Here is a 24,117-nt window from a genome sequence, read left to right as displayed (position 1 = left end):
ACAAAATTCGCTCTCTTTCACGCATCATCTTGCATCATTTTGCAAGAACTGCTGGAAAGTAACCAAGTATATTTCCTTGAATACTGTACTTATGTACAATTTTGAAGTACTTGTACTTTATTTGAACATTTCTATTTCCTGCTACTTTATACTTACTACACACATAATCATCCAGTACAAAATTAGAGTGAAAAATTGTACTTTTCACTTTTATTTGATAACTTTGGTTACAAGTTACAATCATATTTTAACAAAATCTAGTCTAATATAACATAAACTTTGTCTCTTCCTTCCTTAAATGCATTGCACAAGTAAAAAAGATATCAGCAACTGCTTAGCTATTCTCTTATATGTTGTGCAGTCAACATATAACTGTCAGATAAACTCTGCTCATCACATTGATGTGTTTGATGCCATCAGGTGGGTCGCTCCCTGTTGGCCTGTGGGAGCTGTGGTCCTGATGAGTACTGTGGCTTCAGCAGCGGTCATCCTCGCTGTGAGAAATGTACCATCTGTCCTGCTGGCTTCTTCCTGGTCGCCCAGTGTTCAGTCCACGCAGACAGAATCTGCCAGGTTAGCACTACTGTTTCTTTTTTTACAGTGTGGCACTTGTGGACATGAATCACACACTATGACAAAACTTTGACTTAAAGGGGAGAAAAAACAAACTTTGTGTTGGTGAATCCCTGAGTTAAAATACAGTATCTTACTCTTTCCCTGCTAGACTAGAAACTTTTTTCCTGTTAACAACTGCCTGCTGCAGCCAGACGCTATGCTCTGAGCAGTGAAGGTAAACCAAAACAGTAAACAGTTAAGTTTCAGGCTGGAAAACCAAAACAAAGCTGAATGACCCTATAAAGGTTGTAGAACTGACCGGAACTACAGAGCAGGGTGATTTTCTGTATGTTCCCCGCTGTGAGCAATCTGTTTCACATATAAGTACATTTTACAAGTAAGCATGATGGCTTATTTAAAATTCCTAGGGTTGATTAAGAGTTTGAGTCTTTCCGTTTTTACAGGACAGAGATGAATGCCTTGAAATAGCTGATCTGTGCGGAGATCAACAGAAATGTCTCAATACTCCAGGTAACGTGAATTATTGAGAACCTTTATCAATATTTCTTGCATTTGATAACAGCTCTAATTTCTCTAAATCCATGCAATAACAACATCGTCACATTTTCCCTCTCTTCCATTTGTTGAACTACTGACTGATTATTTATAGAGACTGTGCTCTCAGACATTGCAATAAGTTTTGAACTAACGCTCAGCTCTTTTTTTCCCATCATCAGGTGGATTCAGATGTCAGGGCATGACAGAGCGAGATGCCAACTCGGGAATGTGCGGCCACGGCTACTTCTACAACTCAGACATGGATGAGTGTCAGGCCTGTAATGAGTGTGATGGGGAGCCCATGGCTTCACCTTGTACCTTCACCACAGACACCATCTGCTCTGGCCCTGCTGCTGCTGGTGACAGTGCCCTCTCTCTTTCCTGGGCTGGCGATGTAAGTCTGCCTGGTGCAAAAGGCCATGTCCTGGCTCATGCGTTCCCTAGTGCGCAGCTCTACATCCAGGGACGAAACGATGCAGGTCTGGTGTCTGTTGAAGACGGGCGCCTGGTGGTCAGGCAGCATGGCCTAATCTGGCTGGATGAGAATCTATCAGTGCGCCATGGCTGTCGTAGTTTCATCCAGGTGTGTCTGCGTATGAACAACACAGATGGCTCTGAGGGTCGTGACCTCAGTGGCGTTAGGGTCGAGCAGCAGGAGGGAAGGTCGCTACAGAGCGCCAGCATCAGCGGGGTAGCAGAGGTCGCCCCAGGTCACATCATCTCCCTCTCTCTCCGGAGTGCCAGCCACCACTGTAACCAAAGCACTGAAGGTCTGCAGCTGTACGACCCTTCAGCAACTCCACTCAGTCTCCTCTGGCTCTCTCATGACACCGGAGCTGTTGCCATGACAGCACAGGCCACGGTGTCCACACACTACCATACAAACTATCGCCCAGTCTTCCGCACCACGTCCACCTCTGACCCTTACGTAGTGGGGCTGACTCATGACGGCCGTGGGATCCGTTTTGCAGAAAGTGGAACCGTGCGTTTCGTATTTCAGCAGGCGTTGTACTCCATGGGCCAGGCGTGTGTGAGTGAGGGCTTCCAGCTGTTGGCGTACCTCAACCATAATGGCACTAGTCTGGAGCTGTGCCGTACCTTCAAACCAGGCGTTCATTATCGAGACACATCCATATCTCTGTCCGGAGCATCTCAAGTTGGCCCAGGGGACACACTGGGCTTTGAGATCCTCTCTCCTGCTCAGTGCAACGTGCGTTTCTTTGGCGATGAGACAGGCATCAGTACACTAAGCTTGGTTTGGGTCCCTGCAGCGATCTCTTCCTCTCTGTCAGCCTCCGTGGCTCACACCGGCCTTCCCTCAGGAGCAGTTCGAAACAAGCCTCTGTTCTTCCGCCAGACCACTCCTCAGGTATCCCAAATGGGGCTGCTGGGAAAGGGATCCACAGATCAGAGACGAGATTTTGTCTTCAGAGAGAGTGGCACAGCCAGTGTGGCTCTGGATCTCAAACTCATTCACTCCTGCAACTTGCTCAAGGTGACTCTTCTAAGGCGAAGTAAACCAGAGGGGTCGGGAGGAGGTCGGGAGGCAGAGGGAGCGCAGCCCATTCCTCTGGCCCAGCAGGTGGGTGGTCAGATGCCTGAGGGCAGCCATTGGGCCAGAGTGAGCCTGCGGGCTTCCTTCCAGGTTCATAATGGCACAGCGGTGTTCTTCACACTGGACTGTGTACGTGGACGGGTCAACCAGATCAGCCACCAAACAGGAAGTGGAGTGTCAGTCCTCTGGGTGGCAGCATAACATAAGAAAGCCAAAACTTTGTGTTGTTTCTTACTGTTGGTCCCAGTTCAGTAGACCAGATGTCAAGCCATTTATGATATGATGGACTAGTTTTATTGGTTTGATTTTAAAGGAATAGTTAGACAGTGTGACAAAGACACTTATCTGCCACCACTCTCTGGTCTGTTCAACTTCAGCCAGCAGTCTGTTAGCTGTTAGCTTAGCAAAGGTAACACATTGTACCTATCAGCACCTGTAAAGCCCACAAATGAACACATTATATCTCGTTTGTTTAATCCGTGCAAACACTGAAATGTAAAACAACAGGTTGTGGTTTTATGCCAGGGTAGCTGCTTCCCCTTTCCCCAAGCCTTTGTTGTAAGCTACACTAAGCTCAGCCAACAATCTCATGGCTTTAGCATATTTACCAGACAGATTTGAGACTGGTATGGATCTTCTTCCTTAACTAAGCATACAAAGCAATATGCATATTGAACTATTCATTTAAAGTCCTTGGTTTTGTAGTGAGTAGCCAAAGGTTTAAATTGACTTTTGTAATTATTTTATGTGATTTTTTCTTTTTCAAAATCAAATAAGGACTTTTTTTTAATGTAGCATTATGCATCAATCATTGTATTTATATTAATGCAAGAATATTGTGTAATGATTTCTGCAGAAGTAAAAAATGATGGCTCAAAAGAACTGTAGAGGGCACAATACACACATTTTTTTCTACTTTTTTACTTGAGTTTTCCAGCCTTTTTTATCTTCATAAATTCCATGTGCTGTACTTTGTCTGGCTTTTATTTATGTAAGTACTCTGTTGACAGCAAAAGACCTTCAGATCATTCCCACTGTGACTGCAGCATTTTCTGTTGTCACCAAAAACGATTTGCTGGTGCTGGTTTCATTAAGAAGTGTGTTTTTAAGAGCATGTGTTTCATGTTAGCTGCCATTTTCTCATGTGAATATCTATTGCATGCCTTGTTTAATGACCACTTTCTGCATATTATGGACTTGAAGAGAGTCATGTGTTTCACCAAGGCCCTGTTGAATTGTCCTGGAGAGGACAGCGTGCTGTTTTAAATATCAACACTTTAAGATATAGTTACAGCTTACTCAAAATGTAATAAAGTGTATATTTGATGTTTCATATTAAATACAATGAAAATAAAAATGTTTTGCCTGATTTTTTGCTGCTGCTGCTCTGTTTGTTCTTCCTCCACAGCCTAACTTGGTGTTCGACTAGCTTACTGTTAGCTCATGCTAGCAAACGTTTAGAGAGCCATTGCTGTGTAACTGACATTTCAGTCAAAACAAACTACATCACGTAATATGTCACAGAAGTCATTTTTGTGTCGACAGGGACGCACTTTGTGGAGAGAGTATGTTTCATTCCAGTTCTTGCATATATGGCATTTAGAGACTGATAATCATGCGAGTTCCAACCCTATCATGAGTGTTTCCCCATGTGCTGCAGTCAGAGGCATGGAGACTGAATTGAACGTGTTTTCTGTTGGCAGAAGCTGCCAGGTGTTTCCTATTAGGCTACACATCAAAGAACAGAGGTCCTTTATCGTGAATTTAAACAGTTGAAATTATATTAGCTGCGTAGTTAACCTCCTAATGGCCTTCCTGCGCACGTCCACCAACAAACTTTCTCATTCCCAGAGTGCTGCTCTGCTTTGGCACCAGATCAAAAAGCGTATTACGATCCAGGGCATAAAACCAGTAGACCAGTTGATGTTATTATTCCAGCCTTTGAAGTCATGACCTCCAGGTTAGTGTGTGCTATAGATTATTCAATAAATCATGACTTTTAGGGGATTACTGCCATTAATATGCAGGGTTGCGTCTTGAAGGTGCTGGTATGGAGTCTCTGGGATCAAAAGAGTGCCGACTCAACTGTTTTCCCACTTCAGTCCTCTAATTCTCTCTAGTTCAAGGTTGCCTGACCAGATTGTTACCATGAATAAGGCATGAGCAGCACAGTTTATGAACTAAGCCTAAATCTTGGGCTCAACCTTTGTCAGACACTAGACAGAGGACCAAAGACAATAAGCAGACTTGAGTTGACAAACAGAGTAGAAAGAAAGCAAATTGAAACCACCTCCTGGCTGATGGATGACTGGCTGACTGAGTTATGGTGGTCTGAGGATAATAAATGTTTAAGGAGAAGGGTCAGAGCCACAGTACAGAGTGGTGCTCCGTCTGGCAGGACTGTTGCCTTAACACATTAGCACTAGATAATAGATAACAGAGTACAGACGGAGGGAGAGACAACATGTGGGTGTGTCGAGTAGGTTTATGTATGTCTTTAGGCAGAGCATGCTTTGTATGCATGCATGCTTTCAGAGTTTTGTTTTTCTCTAGATGAAAGGGAGGGTCAAATATCAATAACCCTGTGGAGAGTCTTGATTAAAAATAAAAAAAGGAAACCTATAATAATTCTCCTACAGTCCCTTATTTGGTTTTTATTAGGAAATGAACCAGATAAATCTTGCATTATAGTCAATTTCCTCCAAAATACAATATATTGAAGCACATATTTCTCAAAAGCCCGTCAAACCCATCATACTTGCGTCCACACACTACATGCACTCTCCACTCCTCACCTTTGTCTTACATCAACAGGCATGTGTGCTGCTCACAGTCCTCTCAGCCAGAGAAATAGACAGGCTCAGCTCAGCTACATATGGTGCACAGACTGCAGATATACACTACAGGTAGCAAGAATGTACAGAGGACAGGTATGCTCTGAACTTGCCCCTTGTTACTGAAACAACCCTACCATCAAGGCTAAGGAGAGAGAGAAAAACATGGAGGAAGGAGAGAGGGAGAAAGAGAAGGAGGAAGATGTGGGAAAGAAACTAACGGTGGGAAAGAAAGTGAGAAATCGGCTGCTCCTGTGTCAGTGCATCTGGAAGCAGTTCACACTTGTTTTGAACTTTTCTTCTCCTCTATCCCCTTTTAACTCGGCCAGAGGCATTCCACAGTTTCTGTGCTCTGTAGTAAGTCAGATATGTTTCGGGGTAGATGTTGTAAAAAAACAACTTTCTTATGGCCTTGCATCATAGGCCATCAACACAAACATTATGAAATGGTACGCAACCCAGTAAATCTTCATGCTTAACATCAGAGCAAAAGTTTGTTTATGAAGAATATCACAATGTCCCTCAAACAGTATGTTACAACACAAAATAGGTTGCACATGTTAGAAAACATCTAACTATAAAGAACATTATATCATTTATGTCACTACGATTTTATCATTCATTTCTTCCTGAAAAGCAATATTCCCAGTGATGCAATACTGCCCTCTACAGGACACCAAGAGAACACAACATGATTTTTTTGTAGATTAAAATTTATTATCACTGCATACAGATACCACATGTTTCTATGCCACTACTACATGTTAACAATTTAGTTTATTGCTTTGCTATATGACAGTATAACCATATATTATCACCATTTATATTACTGTAATCTTGGTTTTAAATACAATTAGATACAAGATAGAATTTCATACATGGATGCAGCCAGTGAGACCATTATCAGTGATTGTACTTTAGGGGTTACAGAGCAAAATGTCTTTGTTTCAATATTAATATCATAATCTAATGATCTTAAATGCACAGTGATTTCAAAGTTTGTAGGACTGTAACTTTATTTAGTATATTTAATGACAACAGGAAGACAGCAACTGTCTAATAAAGTGTATAAATGGAAGCTGTGATTAGAAATAAAGCTACAAACTGTCTGAGTTAAAAATCCCACATAGAGGGATGTGACTACAAAAACCCAGTAGTGTGTACTTAAGTTCAGACTTTTGACATCAGGGTAATACTACAGTCATGCTTGATGGTGTATTCAGATATCAGAGATCAAACATCATAATTCGGCACTTAAGTGTTGAGTGCTGCAGCAAAAAGGAAATTACATCTCTACCATCTTCTGAAAGGCATCTTTGAGGCAAATAGTAGTGGATTAATGGCTGATAATGACATGAAATGAATACAGTGGCAAATACAAGAGGCTACATAGTTTAAGTTGAGCAGCAGCAACCTCTTAATGTTTACAGCTTTGGGATACGCTTGAAATGGTGAAATACAAAGAGACCGTAAAGCTGCTGATTGTGAAGATTTGGATGAATGCATTAATATGAGTCCCACCTGCACAAGTTTTATAGAAATACCACAATGCTGACATAACAAATATTCAATGTGTCTCTGTTGCACACTGGGCTAGAAGAGTAAGAGATTCTTCACTGAGTGTAATTTTCTGGGTAAACTGTGTATTTAAAGACTGTCACTGTAAGTTAACCATGTGTAAAACACTATCATATAATAATAAGTTGAATTTTTGGTCCATGCTGCAAAGAGAACTGACTGTCTCTAAGAAATGAGAGAGAGATGAGAAAAGACGTGAGAAGGATGAAAGACAGAAAGACGTCTACAAAGTGAATGAGTGAAACTGGTAAAAAGGAGTACAAAGAGGAGGAGGAGGAGGAGGAGGCAGGATGAGTGGGTACAGAGGAGAGACTGTGTCACGATGGTTAAATAAGGCCTGTAGGAAGGTGGCGAGCTGTTTCAGTGCAGGATCTCAATGAGGAGGCGTTTGAAGTCTCCGCCACACTCTGAATCCAGAGCATCTTTCAGGGTAACGTCGTATTTCTCCAGGTACATGTCCTTCACTGTCTCCAGGTCCAACTGTGGGTCAACAACAACACTGCTGTCAACACTAAATCCATTTCTGTTGCTTATTTTTGTCTTTGAATTGCATGTTTACATGGTCCAAAATTACTTTTAGAGCACATTTTAGTGTCAAAATTTGGTCATGACTACTAGGCAGTGACTGAGTATGGTTAGACATTCGGCTATGTGGTTACAGACTTGCCTCAGAGCGGCCTACAATGATGCGAATGAGTGTGTCTTCATCAGTGCCCATTCCCTTCATGGCGGCATTAAGGCGTCGTGCAAAATACAGCTGCGGGTTCTTAGCACACCTGACTATAAAACACACACAAACAATGGCAGCGGGTGTTATTACAAAAGCTGATATATGATTTGATATTTCACGGCTTGTGAGTTGCCATGTTACCCAGAGTGATGTAGCAGTCCTTGAGAGTTCCTGTTGCTTCAGAGTCAATGGTGTCCAAAATGTCCGTCCCTGACAGCTGCAAGACAATAAGTTAACATGAGAACAACAACAAACAACAGTGAGGCGAGGTCGGCAGGAAATGCACAGTGCACAAACAGGCAGGAATGAGAGCAGTCCTCACCGACTCATAGAACTTAAAGGTGGCTTGAAGCTGCATGTAGTTCCTGTGAGTCAGGATGTAAGTGAAGGTCGACTCATCTGTGCCAAACCTGCCTTCTCCAGCCTGATGGGCACAACAACAGGAAATGATACACTTGTACATTGGTGAGTATTTGTGTTAGATGAATATTTTCACACTTTTGGTAATCATTCCTTTCAGTAATAATAAGTTTGTACTCAGGTTAACATGGTGAGTAAAATGTTACCAAGACAAAAAGTATTGCTAGTACTATGAAAATAAGGACTATGATATTCTGATGAGGCTGTACTTAGAGATAGTGGTGTTTTGTTAACATGCTAACAATGAAAATGCTAACATGCTGTTCTTTAGCAGGTATAACATTTACCATGGTCACCATCTTAGCATGTCAGCATGCTAACATTAGCTTGATGCTTGATGATGGGAATGTCCTTTGTTTAGTAGGTATCTGTTCATAAAAAGTGTTGGACAAGTCAAAACTTTGACCTGATAATGGCACTAAATGAAATGTTAAGAAGTCTTCAAATGGGGAATGGATGTCTGCACCAAATTTCACATCAATTCATCCAATGGTCACCAAGAAATTTCACTAAAACCTAACAATTTCAATCCTGTGTTGGCGCTAGATGAAAAGTCAGGGGTTCGACAAAGTCCGTGGCATTCATCCTCTGGGGACCATAAATGACTGTACTACATTTCTGGCCAATCCATCCAAAAGTTGTTGAGTTATTTCATCTTGGACCAAAGTGGTGGACATCTGCCATTGCTTGAGTCATGATGCTAACGTGGCTAAAAAGAACTGACTCAGGGTCATACTACTATGAGTTGTATGAGAATGATTATAAAACTTTTTGAAAACATGGTGAAAATATTTTTGCAGACTTTGCCACATTACAGTCTCTGCACACATTTATATTTGTACAGCATTACTGTGAAACTTCAAATACGAAGCATCACGCCTTAGTTGTGAATACCCACAAAGAACCCACAATCCTGTACTGTAATAACAGCCACAGTTCAGCATGACCAAAGAAAAACAAGCTTTGATTTCAAAAAAATCTCTACTTGTGAGATTTGCCCGGCATCCATCTAAATCCAGGATCACGTTACTTTGCAAACACTGGTGTTATTCAAAGGACAAACTCTGATTAAGGCCTCTAATTTGAAGGAACTCTGCAACACAGATTTCATCTGAGAACGTACCTCAAACAAAGATGCGGCATCCTGTTCGGCTAAATCCCCATCCACTTCGTAGCCCTCGTCTCTGCTCGCCTGTAAAAAAAAGAAGGATGCGTGGAGGGAGAAAAGGAGAAGAGAGGTTTAAGAGGACGGATAAGGGATGTGATGCATAAAGAGAGAGTGAGGGAAAAGATTTAGACGGAGGAGGAAAGGTCAAAAAGATGGATTACGAAAATAATCTCAGGCATTTAATGGGATAACAATCATCTGCCACACATCAGTGGGGAATATCTGAAGGCCACTGCAGCTCTTTGAATACATGTCGCTGTTGAACATGAGTCACAATGTGTTTGTCTTTTCTTTCTGAGGGAAGGAAAAGAGAGGGGAAGCACAAAAGGGTGGGAGCGCTGGAGAAGACGGCATAGAGGCCAAGGCATGCCAGACAATGATGTGATATGTGACGAATGCCTCAGTGGGCGAATCACAGCACGGAGAACAAGTCTGCCAGCCATTATCAAAGGAAGACAAGTACTGTTAAATATCTAATTGCGCTTGGAACTTGTGCTGCTTTGTGCACTGCCGCTCCCCTTCTAACAGCCAGTGCTAGAAGCAGCTTTCACAGTTCAATAAAGTCAAAATAACGAGTCTTTACCTGCAGCAGTGATATCAGCAGGTTCCTCACATCTCCGCTGGTGTCATCCTCAATGTCTGCCTCTAAGTCACGCTCATGCACTGTAAAATAAGAGCCAAACATAGTCACCGCTTCAGAGGTATCCAGCCAAATGTTTCACACCATCAACAGATGAAGAATATCTGTGTTTAAGTCCTTACAGTACAGTGCCACAAGACATTTTGTAAGCAGTGAAATTTGATCCCGATAAAATCAGAGTGTGTTTGTGGCCAGCGAGTGAAGGCAAACATGGCTCATTACACCATGATTCACTCCGAAAAGTGGAAAAAAAAAAAAGTGAAACACCCACAACATTATGACAAATGCAACACTTAGTATGTATCTGCTCCATGTGCTGGTTAAATGACCACACTTTCCAGTATGAGATGAACATCAGATGGGTAGCTGTTTATGCGTGAGTCAGCAGAAAACTCACCCTGGGCATAAGCCTCCTTGAAGCTCAAGATGTCCTGTTAAAAGAAAAAGAAAGTTGAGATTTAGTTAAATTAAAGCTGCTCTTAGCAGTATTTCTAGATTTAAAATGATGTTGCACAACAGCAGTGTCATATACTGACAGACCTCATTGGTGGCTGTGCACAGGATCTCCACCAGCACGGCTTCGTCTGTTCCCGCCCCCTTCATGGCCTTCCTCAGCTCCTTGGCGAAGTAAATGTTAGGAGGGTCCAACATGGCCATGATGGCATTCTCAAAACTACCTGTCAGCTCCTTCTTCAGGACCTCCTCCAACTCCTGAGCAAACACACAATGAACACAGAGCTAACACGGTGCATGGTTGTTGTTGTTGTGTGTGTGTGTGTGTGTGTGTGTGTGTGTGTGTGTGCGTGCGTGTGAGTGAGTGTATAAAGAGAGGGAGGTGGGCAGGTACTCACGTCGTCATACTTTTCAAAGTAGGCCTGTTTGATCTCCACACGCTGAGCTGCAGATCGATTGGCCAGGATCTGAATAATGGCCTCTTCGTCTGTGCCTGCAGAACACACACACATTAAGGTTCACTTCAGAATCCTTCAAATACACTCAAAGCATTTAACCATCACGGCACCATCACATTAAAACCATTTTAAAGACTGCAGGCAGTCTGGGAATCTTGTCCCTCAACCTGGACAGGACTTTTATTAAAATGGCTACCAGGAAAACACATCTCTGTTAGAAATGGCCTAAAATGGGAGTTGCTGGTATGTACAGTAGCAGCTGTCAGTGGACAGATGCATTGAGAGATTGCTGTCAAATGTTCTGCATGATATCTTGCAAACTTCACTTCAAAACGATGACAACATTGTTTTCTTCACTGGAGCATTAACACATCACATGTTTTGATGTCAGTTAAATTAGCTGATTCTTAATTTGGGAAAATATAGCTAGAAGTGGGCGCACTGTGACTGCACTCCTCCCACTCCAATCAGGTGATAATGCCTGAGTCGCATCCAACCAGGGAAGGACAGAGAGGCTTCATGAGAGCAGCAACTATGAAGAATGAAAGAACAAAGAAAAACAGCGGAACACACACTCGTTACTGTACACTTACCCAAACCTTTACATTTTTTTCTGATGGCCTTAATATCAGCTGTGACATCAAAGTCCTCATATGGGACTAAGGTGGGCTGGAGAATAAGAAGCAAATCCATCAATCATTCATACATTTTAAGCAAAATGTAACATGTGTGCATACGTCAAAGCAGCCTGCAAAGTCTTAGAAAGTAAATCAGAATAAAACTGATGGAAAATGTATAATGACATATATTTAAAAACACTAGAATGAAGCCACAATTCTAATTCTGTCCAGTGAAACAGATGAAAGAGTGCAGCTCTGGAGGGGGCTCATTCCAGGCCACGCAGGGCAGTTTGTCCCGCAGGAAAAGGGTGCAGCCTGTGTGTTCGCTGAGTCATGGGGCGGCAGCAGCAGCAGCAGCAGCAGCAGCAGTGTACAGTCTCCTCTCCTCCACCCTCTGTTTAACACAATGCGGCCTTATTGATCAGCGTTCCTCACATATTCCTCCTCGGCCTGCCGGGCCACACTCCCTTTACCCGAGTTAACTGCGCAGCTTCTGCTGCTCAGCACACTGTTTACAGTCAGCTTGCACAAAAAAAAGTCTTGCTTTCACCTCCTGAGGACAACAACAGGCCTGTGATATTCTGCCTGTGATAGTTTAGTGATCTCGTTCTTCTTGGTTTATTTATACGAGTTTCATTTTTCACATTTATCCCGCTGCACCACCGCAAACTCGACCATCCCGCACTGGAAAAGTGTCTTTTAAAGTGGACTCACGCATGATGCACTTGTTAAGAGCTGATGCTATTTTAGCTGCAGAAGTTTTCTTACCTGCACGTTGCCCATGATGTTCCAGACCGCTCGCTGCAGTTAGACGGTGAAGAATGAAGGTTGTGTGTGGAGGCTTTTGGCGATGTGCTGCTCTGTAGTGGATGTGCGATGCGTGTCAAGTCGGACCAGCTGTTCCTGCAGGGACACAGCCCTGTCCGGTGCTGCAGAGGTGACGTCACTGCCGCTTATTCATTCAGCAGGATGGGGATGGGTCCTGGCGGAGGTGGGTCCTGATGGGGCTGGGTCCTGGTGGGCTCGGTCCTGGCGGAGGTGAGTCCTGGTGAGCTGGGTTCCGGTAGAGGTGGGTCCTGATGGGGTTGAGTCCTGGTGGGGCTGGGTCCTGGTTGAGCTGGGTCCTGGTGGAGGTGGGTCCTGGTGGGGCTGGGTCCTGGTGGAGGTGGATCTTGGTGGGGCCGGGTCCTGGTGGAGGGGGACCGTGTATTTTATCAAATGAAATTCACATCATGGTGTACTTGGAGTCTTCAGTACAGCATCACTGTATGTTCTTATATCCTTAAAATGTTTCAGTGGTTGCAGAAGTTTTAAGATCTTTTACTTTAGTAAAAGTAACAGAAATACTACTTCACAAGTTAAAGTCTTGCATTCAAAATTATACTCAAGCAAAATTCTGAAAGTATCATCAGTGAAATGTACTTAAGAAACAAAATTAAGAGCACTTATTGTGCATATATATACACGCACTATTGTAAGTATTGTTATGACGATAGTATTAGTATTAGCAGTAGTAGTAGTATTCAGTTGCTAATTATTGTAGCATTGTATACATAGTTTACATATTTCATATTTTAGAATCTAAGGTTGATTTGTATTGCAGTATAAAGAACATATTCTTTACATATTCCCTAAGATTTTTCTTATTTCACTTTTCCATTTTATTTACTTGTTCCGCAATGGGAGCAATTGCAACTGACCCAATTTCCCCACAGAGATCAATGAAGTATTCTGATTCTGATCCTGATCCTGATCCTTTCCAGCACCATCTAATTCACGCGTTGGTTCTCTTATCCTCCACACGGTGGCAGTGTTGTACAGACTGCTAGAACACCCAACACCTCCAATAGAATTTACAGAGGACTAAAATGAATGATATTAAGCTAGAAATGTGGCAGACAACTGGAAATGTTTGAAGGAAAGACTTACAGATGCGTTTCTTCATATGACATAATAAATTATATATTTGATCATTTGATGGGTTAAGATGAATGATTGCATCATAGGAACATGTTGAAAAGTTGGTTGTAATGTTTCATGTTTGGTCATTTTAATTTCTCTTGTAAATTTCTGTTTCAACTGGGAGTAAACATGGTATTATGTAAAAATGTATTTATCTATTTTTTTTGTAAAGATGATGACTGTTTTGTATGCTTGGTATCAGTGGTGATCTATGGCTGATCAATGGACCTTGTGTAAGAAAACCACAAACTGCCTCAGGCACCACCCTAATAGCTGATTGGTTTGGTTCAGTGGGGTGATGAAACCATGGTGTTCTGGAGAAAAGCTGAGCAGCGTGTTTTCATGTCGATAGGTGCCGGCATATGATCAAGATATATGGACTATTCCTGCAAACCTCAGAAATTAAACAGAAAAGAAATACACAGTCCTGAGGCAAACTGGGGTTTCATAGAAAGGTTTAATCCAGAATTGAGAACAGGGTATTTACTGTATGTACATGCAACACAATATGAATGTACAATATACTGTAAACACTCCCATGTGGATGCTACAACATTTTGTAACGTCTCGGAGCAACACCATACAGTATAACAAGCATAAAATACGTGTGGTGGGCAAGTTACAACATTCCATTCGAAACAGCCTAAAACCATCCGATAGAAAAAGGCATGTGAAAGTCTGAGTGGTGGGTCATGTTTATTTATCAAGCATCTCACTTTATGGATGCTGCCTTCCCAATGCTTGCTGGACAAAACTGATTATTTACACAAGAAGTTCTTTCTTAAAAGGCTTGATAAATACATGACAACATCTGACATCTACTGTATATTTGAAAATCCCACGTGCTCCCAAGTCCTTGTTAAGTATTTCATAATATATATGCAATGATTTTTTTAAACCTTCTGGTGGATGTTAGCGTATCATTACCCCTGTATTTTCACTGTCATGCACACACTATTGTAATGAAGCTGAACTGACAACTGTGTTTGGCTGCATTGCATTAGGTGTCACTGGTGGGTGGCTGATCAAAGGACAGAAAGGCTGACTGTTGTTGTTGTTATTGGAGGTGATGCTGAAATGGTAAATTACTCTTTGTCTGAAAGCGAGAAAGTGGCAAAAAAAGCTTTGGTCATGCATAGTCGTGGTTTTCGCGATTGAATATGTGCAACGATTTGAGGGAGGGTGCAGTCAAGCAGATGTAAAACAGGCAACTAAGTGACAGAAAAAATGCATTATTCACATCATCCACCCCGGTCGGGCTTGGTTTTGGTCCGTGAAAGGCTTGGGCACATTTATTTAGACATGTGGATGTACGACAGCCTCTGAGAAGGGACATCCAGAGCGAGAATATAGAGTAAACAGTAAATAAATATCAACAGAAGGGAGAGCCTTGTGGACATTTTAATACTGCTCAACTGTAACTGGCAGCCATTTGAAGTAAGTGTGTACATTATTGATGGCGATGCACATAATTTCAAAAGCACATATGTGACAAATACCAGAAGCAACAACATCAAAAGGTCCACTGTCATTTGAGTACAAGTTCACCAATAAACACTGAGTTATTGGATGCTTGATAGTTTGCCACATGCAATGGCATTTTAGAAAAATACATACTGTATATTTGACTGAAATATACAGTTTTTCTCATTTTAATATGAGGCTGTACTACAGTTCTTTGCTATTCCCACGTTTCACTAATCAAACATATCATACTTGTGCCATGAATTATGCATTTGGCCTAAAGGTAAGAATCACTGCTGCATCTGGGGCTTTGGTCCTGCGTCTCAGAGCTGATATCCCATTTTTTCCTTCGCTCTCTCCTCCCTGCTGCCAGCTTGTTTTCATCAGTAGCATCCGCGACAGTAAGTCTCCACTGACTCACTGCGTTAGGTAGAATATCATCAGCATAACAGGGGAAACATTTGTCGTTAGGTGACGCATTTACGGTGTTTGTGACAAATGATTGTCTGATCTGCTGGTAAATACAGGTATGATTCATTTTCTAACTGCCTTGATGCGCTTAATGTGATAAAACACACATATAATGTAACTTTGACAAATGTGCAAGCAAAAGTGCAGACTAAAAATTCCTTTAAAGTGACTTGAAGGTTGCATTCAATGCAATGTAACAACGAGAAGTTTGCTATTTAGCAAATAGTATCATATTGCATCAGCAGACAGCAGAATCAATGTTCTCTTCCTCACAAAATCTTTCCCCTTTGGTCACCCACAGAAAAACCTTCCCGTCAATTGCAATGTTACATCTTAATCGTTACGTTTTTCTGCTTTGTCCTCTGTGCTGTCAGTCTGTGAATACAAAAAAATACAATCAACACCCCGGTCATCATGCCCTCTCACCGGAGTCTTGCCCCTGAAAGTCCCAGGGGCAAACATCAGCCATGACTGCAGGTTTGTAAGTAGTACTCAAAGAGCTCTCTTTCTTCTTCTCTGGTGATTTTTTAGTCTGAACAAAGCTGGTGTGTGAGGGCTCGGTCTCGCGGGAGAACACCTCCGCCCTCCTGACCTCCATCATCTCTGGGTCTCTGGTGGAGCTCCTCCGCCGCTCAGCAACCGGCCCGCTGCACTCCGACGACTGGCTGACACGCCTCCTCTCTGATGGCGGCTTGCTGGAGGAGCTCCGCCTCTCTCTGCTTTTCTCCCTGGCTTTCTCCTTCTCAGCTTTGTGGTTGGACGAGCAGGAGCCTTTCCGTTTCTTCTTGTGTGTGGTGGGGCTGTTGCAGGTCTTCTCTTGCTTGGGTGAAGGTGGGCTGCTGTAATCCCACGGGCAGATCTCGACCATCAGGGAGGGAGGCTGCAAAAGGCTGCCCGTGGACTTGGAGTGGTCTGAGTGGAGCCCCTTGGGTTTCCCATCAGTGGGCGTGACACTTTTCTTACGTCTGATCCTGTCTGGGGAGATGGAATCTGAATCTCCTCCCAGCATGGGCTGCTCATCAAACTCCCAGGGACAGACGTCCGGCTTTAGAGGCAGAGGTGACCTGGGTGGTCGAGACTTCCGTGTTTCCCTTCCTTCCTCCCTTTCTCCTCCTTTATCTTTGGAACGCCGTCTGTTGGAAGGGGACTGCCCTGCTTTCTGCCTCTGCTGGGATCGGCTGCCTTTGGTGATTCCAGAGCTGCTGCTGCCTCTCCGGCCAGTGGTGGTTTCTCCAGGAGCAATGGAAACGTGTTTCTGGGTCTTTGCTTCAGAGGGGGTCTGAGGTTCTTCCAGCTCCCAGGGACAAACCTCGGACACATCGTAGAGGTTCCTACCCGTCTCAGAGCAAATGGATGGCTGGCTGCCACTCACCTGTTAGAATTAAGCAGCAAAATAACCACCCAATAAATCATTTACAGTATCAATCAAATGATTAGAGAACTAACTACTAGGCCTGCAACTGTCAATTATATTAATGATCAAATATGTCTGTATTAATCACTTAACTGATGAATCTAATCTATAAAATGTCGCTGATGTCTTTTAATTTATTATTTTGCCTGAACAGCCCCAAACCAAAAATTAAGACAAAAAAAAATCTTTATTCAAAGTCCAAGTTTGCTAACTTTTTCCAGCTCTTTCATTTGTATTTCATGGTCTTCTTCAGAGGATAGAGATTGCTGAGTTCTCATGGAGATGTCTTAGTTGTCATCACATGACCAACATATGGAAAGTTGTCATGTGATAACAGGTGTTAGATACGGACGGACATTATAGCCTGCCTCTGTTCAAGGATTTTTGGAGTTTCACCAGTTTGGTGTAGGACGACAGCTGCTGCAGTCTTCCTCTCCAGGGACATCCTGCCTCTAGGGTGTACCATCAGGTGAGTGCTGACTTTCTGTAACTTAAAGCTGCTGATCAGGATTTTTATTCGTGACAGTAGATCAAATGACTATGTGTATGTGAAAGTCATGCACACCTGCAGTGATTACCCCCCTGATATATACCCTCTGACTCTGCAGTTCCTTTCAGCTCAATGGAGCGTTTTACCTCTTTTATCTCATTGTTTTGGTTTCATGGCCAACTTTAATGTTTTGGCTTGCTTTCTCTCACCCATGTCATTCCCAACAGCAACAGGCAGCTCTGCTCAGCGACAAAGGTCTGACAAACTCACTGAACATGACCTTCCCTGCACCATATGACAAAGTTAACAAGAACATAGTGGAGCATTTAGCAGCTGAAGGTCCAGATGTTTCCCTCAGACATTAGCAGAGACCAAATAGAGCTGAAAGGAGACTGAATATTGAACTTCTATGCTCCAAATTAATGCAAATTTTGATCTGTATGTGCTGTAGATGTAAAGAGGCTTGACTTAAATTGACATGTTGATGATGTGTTTACAGCTTGTTTAACTGATGTGGCTGAGAAATCAGTTAGTGCAGGTTTAAAGGTCAGATGTTCCAAACGCTCAACCACATAAAGGGTAGTCATTGTTGATTTATCGGCATCCGTCCTGGTCTAAAGTCTGGGCAGGATTCCAATTATTCATTCCTTGTCATCATTGTCCAGAGAAGCAAACAAAACAAACAAGCCTCAATCCCTGTCCTACGTGTCACTTATAAGATGTTCTGTTCTGTGTAGGAGGGTCTCCCTCCCCGGAGATGTAAATGAAACTTTCGGAAAAAGCTGGTCAGCTGTAGTTAGGATTTTGAGTTAAGAACTTCTACTACTGCTACTACTACAAGGTAAAGAACGAATTTTTCTCAGAAGGTATTTGAACTACAGTGATAAAAAGACAGCAAATCCTCATACTTGAGAAGCTTAAAACACAGAATGTTTGGTATTTTTTTAGAAATGACTGCTGTTGATAAATTTTCCATCGATGGACTAATTGATTCATCGACTAACATTTCCACACTAGACTTTAATAACATGCTAGCGCAGCAATCAGTTTGGATTTGGGATAAAAATATGTAAAAACTACCTGTTGTTTCATGATGCCCATCTTCATTGGTGTCTTGGAGTACTCCACTGACTGGCTGATGATCATCTTGGGGTAATGCTCAGGTGTCTCATCCACCTCAGACAGCATCCTCTCCTCCTGTCCCTTCAGACCCTTCTTACTGGCGTCCTCCACGCTTTGTGTCTTGTTGGTCAGCCCCGGCATCTTCTCCTTGGCACTCGCAATCACACTCAGAGACTTCTGCATGATGGAGGTCCGCAAGTGGACAGGTTTCTTCTCGTGCGTTAAGTTGTGAGCACTGGCTGATTTCCAGAACAGTGGAACAGACTCGGTGGATTCAGCTGGTTCCAGCCTCGGTGGCGTTGCCGCTGGTTCGAGCTGCTTCTTCGTATGTTTCCGGCCAATCAGGGAACCCAGAAGGGATCCTTCCCCACCACCTCCAACAGGAGTCATTTTGTCTCCTGCAGTCGAGCCAGTTTGGCTTCCAGTTTCCTCGTCCTGGTCACAAACATGGTCATAGCTGAGTGACTTCTTCAAGCCCATGACTTTGTTCTTCAGGGAGTCATCCCGAGGTTTGCCTGGGGTTACATTAAAACAATGAAATAGCATTACATTGTGTAGGTTTTCTGATGGGTTACTTTCAGACGCACAAGCAGTGTTGCTCAAGGGATGGCAATGTTGGCCTGTTGATCAGCCATTCTTTCTCCCCTTTTCTCCAAACTGAAGTATCTTAACAAATATTGGATTAGCTTGACATTTTGATGCATTCAAGGACACTAAGGTCTAAATCTTACTTTGTCCAATACTTTGATTTATGACCTGCAAAATCATTCCCATCAACTTCAGCTGCAGTTCGCGGTAAGTGCTAATTAGCAAGTGTTAGCAAACTAACAAACTATATTTACCACAGTTCCATCATTTTCAGGATCTTGATATTGTTCATGCTGGCACAGTGTCTGTCATGGTTTACTGGGCATTTGTATAAGACTGTGCCATCCTATTAGTACCACCTGCGTTTTTCCTCCAATGACAACAGCTTGTCTTTAAAAAGGCCTTTGTTCATGAGGTATAACTGCAGCTTTTCAAAGCTGGCTTCTTTTTCTTAATCTTTTCAACGGAACATTCATATTACAAAAACCATTAGCACAGCTTGCCTCTCCATTATGTGGTTTTTTTGGAGGAGAAAGAAATTACAGACAAAATCAGTCACAATAGTTAGTCATGAGTTTGAAAATAAGCAATATTAACAGATTTTGAAAAGAGTTATACAGACGGTTTGAAAAGAAAAACCTGCAGGCCTTCACTCATCTAACAACTCAGTCACATGTATAGATCCTTTCAAGGGTGAAACTCAGCGATAAATTATTGTAATTTCCAGGCTGCTTCTTTCACCCTGACCAGATGAAACAGGGGGAACCATAATCTTACCGTGGTGACTAGGTTCAAATGGGTTTCTCCTCAAGGTGCTGCGGTTGCTGCCGTGTTCGCTGCCGTCCTCACGGCTGCACTGTCGGTGTATGTGCATGGTCTCTGGGATCTCTGTTATCCGTTTCATTAACGAGCGGCCCAGACCTTTCTTGGAATTGCGCTTCTTTTGGAGGTGAGGGTTGTTGGCGAGCATCTTCTTACGTTTGTAGACTTCCAACTGGGCGTACAGCTTCTTCAACTCATCCTAAAAAAGGAAGGAGGCTGTAAATGTAAGCTAACTTTTGACTAATTACATTTCTTCTGTGCAACTTGATTCATATTTTGATGAAATATGAATCAATAAATGAAATATCTAAGACAAGGCTCCATCCAGGGCCCTCTCCTCCTCTCCATCTATACAAGGCAGCTTTGCGTCAGCATACACTGTCATGACTTCTCCTTCTACTGCTATGCTGATGACACTCTGCTATTCTTGTCATTTTCCCCATCTGACACTTAGGTGGAGGCATGCGTTGCTGTTTGCCTGGCTGACATCTTGCAGAGCATGTCAAGACACCGCCTAATGTTCAACTTGGACAAGACTGAGCTTGTGTTGCTCAAAGGGTCAAGGACCATTCAATGAGAAGTGTTCATCACCATTTACAACACTGTGGTGGATGTTAGGCAAGCTGACATCAATCATGGACAATGAGAAAATGGGGGCCTTAAGCAGCTCCTTCAGCAACAGACTGCTGCATCCACTCTGTAAGAAGGAACCTTCATTCCAACAGTGGTCAGACTATTTAACTCCAGCATATTTAACACAGCACTGTGCTGATGTTGTTTCCCATCACAAACCTACTGTTTTGCACTACTGTAATTTATGCTAACATACACTCATATCCATCTTGTTATCTCTCTCTTTTATTCTTTGCTGGCTGTAACAATCTAATTTATTTCCCCAGTGCTGGATTAATAAAGTTTATCTTATCTTAACAACTCTTGCTTGCACTTACTTACATCACATTTATTAAAAGAAATCCCAGTTTTTTATAATATCCTGCTCTTGCTTCTGCCGGGTTTGAATTTAAGAGCAAGAGCTGAACATCATGCTCTGGACAAAGGTGTCTGCTTTTGTATTGCAAACTGCAGGTCACAATAGATCCTATTGTTAGTATTGTTAATGGCTACAAAGATCTGTCTTGTGTGTGACATAATCTATTAGTTCTATCTTCGGCGAATAACAGGAGTAAAGCATACATCTTTAAATGTAACCAGACTTAAGATCTTGCCATGATTCTGAATGCTACTTTACCCGTATATCCTCAGGGTCCAAGCTGTGCTCACTCCAGGCCGAAGTAATGCTGTTGTTGAGATAAGAGCCAGATCTTCCCATGTCAAGCTCCTCCTCATAGGCCTCAGTGGCAATATCATCCCTGGCCTGTGTCCCTTTGGACAGGAACTAAGGCAGATGGAGAGCAAGGTTAAAGAATGGCCTAAATGAGCCAGCTGGAAGGGTGAGAGGGAGATGTAAAATTATAAATGGAGCTTCTCAAACAATATTACTCTGGTCTATAGCTGCCTCTGATTAGATTTATAATACAAATATGTTGACTAAAGGGGTCATTTGAGGTGGGCTGGAACAAAATATTTACTGATATAGATTTTATTTCATGAAAGAGTTGCTCTCAACTCTCAGCCTCTTGCCCACAATCGACTTTGTTTAACTTAAACAACAATTTTTTGCCAAAAAGATAATATGAACTGCAGACTACAGAAAAACGCACTCTATAGGACATTTGCGCTTTTCCTCTGTTATTTATTTAATCTATTATTGATTGTTGCATTCAATTTTCAGCTCTACATTAATCTTTAGCTCCAATTTCAAGTTAAGTTTTTTACTGAAGTTGATTTCTATCTGTTGACTTTTGGAGCAAAGAATTTTTTTTTTTCGTTTAAGGGATCTGAAATCAGAGTAAAAAGGTGTGTTAATACATACAAATATAAGTAACCCTGTTTAGTTTAGCTTGCAATTCTTTTTACTATTAATTATTTAGGATTCAAAAGTATGCGGTTCAGTTGTTGTAGGCACTAATCTCCTCTTCACTGGTATCCTCAGCACAGAAATCAAAGGTGGGAAAAGGGTGCATTACTGCTATTACAATTATCACAATAACACATTAAACTAAGAAGAGAGAATGATCTGATAGATTTGACTTTTTTTTTGTTTAAATAACAAATCTGGGAACAAAGAAAAAGACCAAATATTTATCCCATATTCAGGAGCAGACGCTGTGTGGATTACCATTCTCCCATTGTACTTAATTATCCCCGTGTGCTCAACTGACTTGCACTTCTGAGGTGCCTAATTAAGAAAGAATGAAAGAACAGAGAGTGCTGATGGTGTATTGTATTTCTCACACAGCAGGAGAATTAAATGTTTTCCATCAGACTTGAGAGATTGCACATAAAGACACTCGGGGGAGAGCTTAGGTAAATTACAATAACCACTAATGCAGTTTCAATGAGTCTAAGGTAATGGCAGCAAATGGGCCTGTGTGCATCTGTGTGTATGTGTGTGTTCCAGATAGCTAATGTCAAATGAACTTAAGATGATTAATGGAGTGGTCTGTCACTCATATAAGAAAGAAAAGTAGAACTTCTGCACCGATCACGTTCACGCAGCTCCTCCTATGGGAGCTGCTCCTCTTCTAGATTTTCCCAGTCAAGTAGTATAAATACCTGAACTCTCTGGGACTCAATTCTGAGCAAGCAATTACACATTTTGAGCACATAAATGACATATGTTATATTTTGTAGAGAAATTATCAGATAAATAATAAATTAAATAATGGTCAATAAATCAATTTGCACGTACACGAGTGCACTATAATAACCTCTTTCACTTTGTTTTACTAAATACCCTCTACATATTCCAAATATGTACTCATTCTTGTCTTTTGTACTTTTTTCTAATCTTTGCATTTTTGTGAAATATTGAATAATTTTACCTATTTGGGCCTCAAACATTTCTTCAAAAGAAACCATGTGAGAAGTTTCAAGGGGAAATATCTCTTTGGTGGAACTACAAAACATTTTCTTATGTAGAATTTTTATTTGTAATGTCTGTCAAATAAATCCAGTGGAGAGAAAAGTACAATACAGTTCTTGAGTGAATCTACTCTGCTACATTTAACCACTGACATCCAAGCAAAGCAGTAACTGACACGGTTCATGAGGTACAGGTATGAGGTGTCACCTTTGGCACGAGCAGCAGGCCCAGAGTGACGGTCACGGTCAGATGAGTGTGAGCAAAGAACAACATGAGCATCCAGTCAGGGTGCAGCCCAGGCACCAGAGAGAACCTGCAGAGAAACGCCAAGAGGAGAGAATCTGTTCATTCACCAGGACTTTATCAAAGTTAATATTTGAAATCCAGTGGAACTGACTACTTAGTGTGTCTGTGGACTACACACACACAAACACACACATTAAAAACAGCCTTTAGTGATTTCCAGGATGAGAAGAACAGAATGAAATGCACTACAACCTCGAGGCACTCCGCTTTAAAAACTGTAAACAGAGGCATAAAAACCAAACTGAGGGGGGAAAGTAGCAGCATATTGGAACCAGTTGCTTCCTTTTCAGAGGCGTTTGCAAAGGTTATGAAAGATCTGTTTACCTAAACCTGGTTTTGAGGGTAGTGCAGTTATTTTGTGTTAAAGCAAGACACACTTGAATGGTAGCTGCCAGGCATATTTTTTCAACCATGCCTGCAACCAACACATTTTAACATATGTTTTTTACATTATTTTTCATGCTAATTAGTAAAAGTTAGAATGCTAATATGCTAAAGTAAAATGCCGAACTTCATAAACATTGCTTTTGCTAAACATCAGCATGCTAGCGTTGCAGTTGTGAGCATATTAGTATAATGATGTTAGCGTTGAGCTTAATAAGCACCGCTGTGCCTAGTCACAGCCTCACAGAGCTGCTCCTAGCATGGTCTAGTCTAGTTTTCCTTTATATTCTGCTGCTCCATTGATACGAAAATGTTAAACTGTGTAATGTAATCATCCACAGCCTGCCTGTCCATCTGTCTGTCTGTGCGTCTGTCTCTGTGTGGCATTCAGTGGCTGCAAACTGAATCACCTGGAGGAACCCTTTAGGGTTTGGCTCATTAACGTCAGCTTGACCATCTCAGCTTCCAAAGAAATATCTGGCATCAGCGTTTAGCGTCTTGGTTACAGTGAGATGCTGACAGCTCATACAGTATGTTGT

At 42.1% G+C, this 24,117-nt stretch overlaps 2 protein-coding genes across 2 annotated transcripts in view; both read right to left on the bottom strand.

Annotated features, from left to right (window-relative positions):
* Positions 1 to 6,197: 6,197 nt before the first annotated feature.
* Positions 6,198 to 12,524, bottom strand: LOC143329746 (annexin A13-like). The gene is made up of 11 exons (XM_076745771.1): positions 12,338 to 12,524; positions 11,543 to 11,618; positions 10,890 to 10,984; positions 10,579 to 10,749; positions 10,436 to 10,469; positions 9,982 to 10,061; positions 9,354 to 9,422; positions 8,133 to 8,234; positions 7,952 to 8,027; positions 7,748 to 7,860; positions 6,198 to 7,560 (listed from the first exon to the last, which is right to left on the bottom strand). The coding sequence occupies exons 1-11, from the start codon at positions 12,350 to 12,352 to the stop codon at positions 7,441 to 7,443; spliced, it is 951 nt and encodes a 316-aa protein (XP_076601886.1). The 5' UTR covers positions 12,353 to 12,524; the 3' UTR covers positions 6,198 to 7,440.
* A 1,445-nt stretch (positions 12,525 to 13,969) lies between these two features.
* The window catches only part of gpr158b (G protein-coupled receptor 158b), a 56,104-nt gene continuing 45,956 nt past the window's right edge, over positions 13,970 to 24,117 (bottom strand). Inside the window, exons 9-13 of the mRNA XM_076745166.1 lie at positions 23,096 to 23,201; positions 21,152 to 21,298; positions 19,858 to 20,101; positions 18,451 to 19,007; positions 13,970 to 16,838 (exon numbers count right to left, since the gene is read on the bottom strand). Coding sequence (XP_076601281.1) covers positions 15,879 to 16,838; positions 18,451 to 19,007; positions 19,858 to 20,101; positions 21,152 to 21,298; positions 23,096 to 23,201 — 2,014 coding nt within the window. The 3' untranslated portion in view covers positions 13,970 to 15,878. The remainder of the gene's footprint in view (positions 16,839 to 18,450; positions 19,008 to 19,857; positions 20,102 to 21,151; positions 21,299 to 23,095; positions 23,202 to 24,117) is intronic.

Source organism: Chaetodon auriga, chromosome 12 (assembly GCF_051107435.1).
Source record: "Chaetodon auriga isolate fChaAug3 chromosome 12, fChaAug3.hap1, whole genome shotgun sequence".
NCBI lineage: Eukaryota > Metazoa > Chordata > Actinopteri > Chaetodontiformes > Chaetodontidae > Chaetodon > Chaetodon auriga.
Note: the sequence above shows the minus strand (reverse complement) of the source record. Positions and strands in the feature narration are given on the sequence as shown.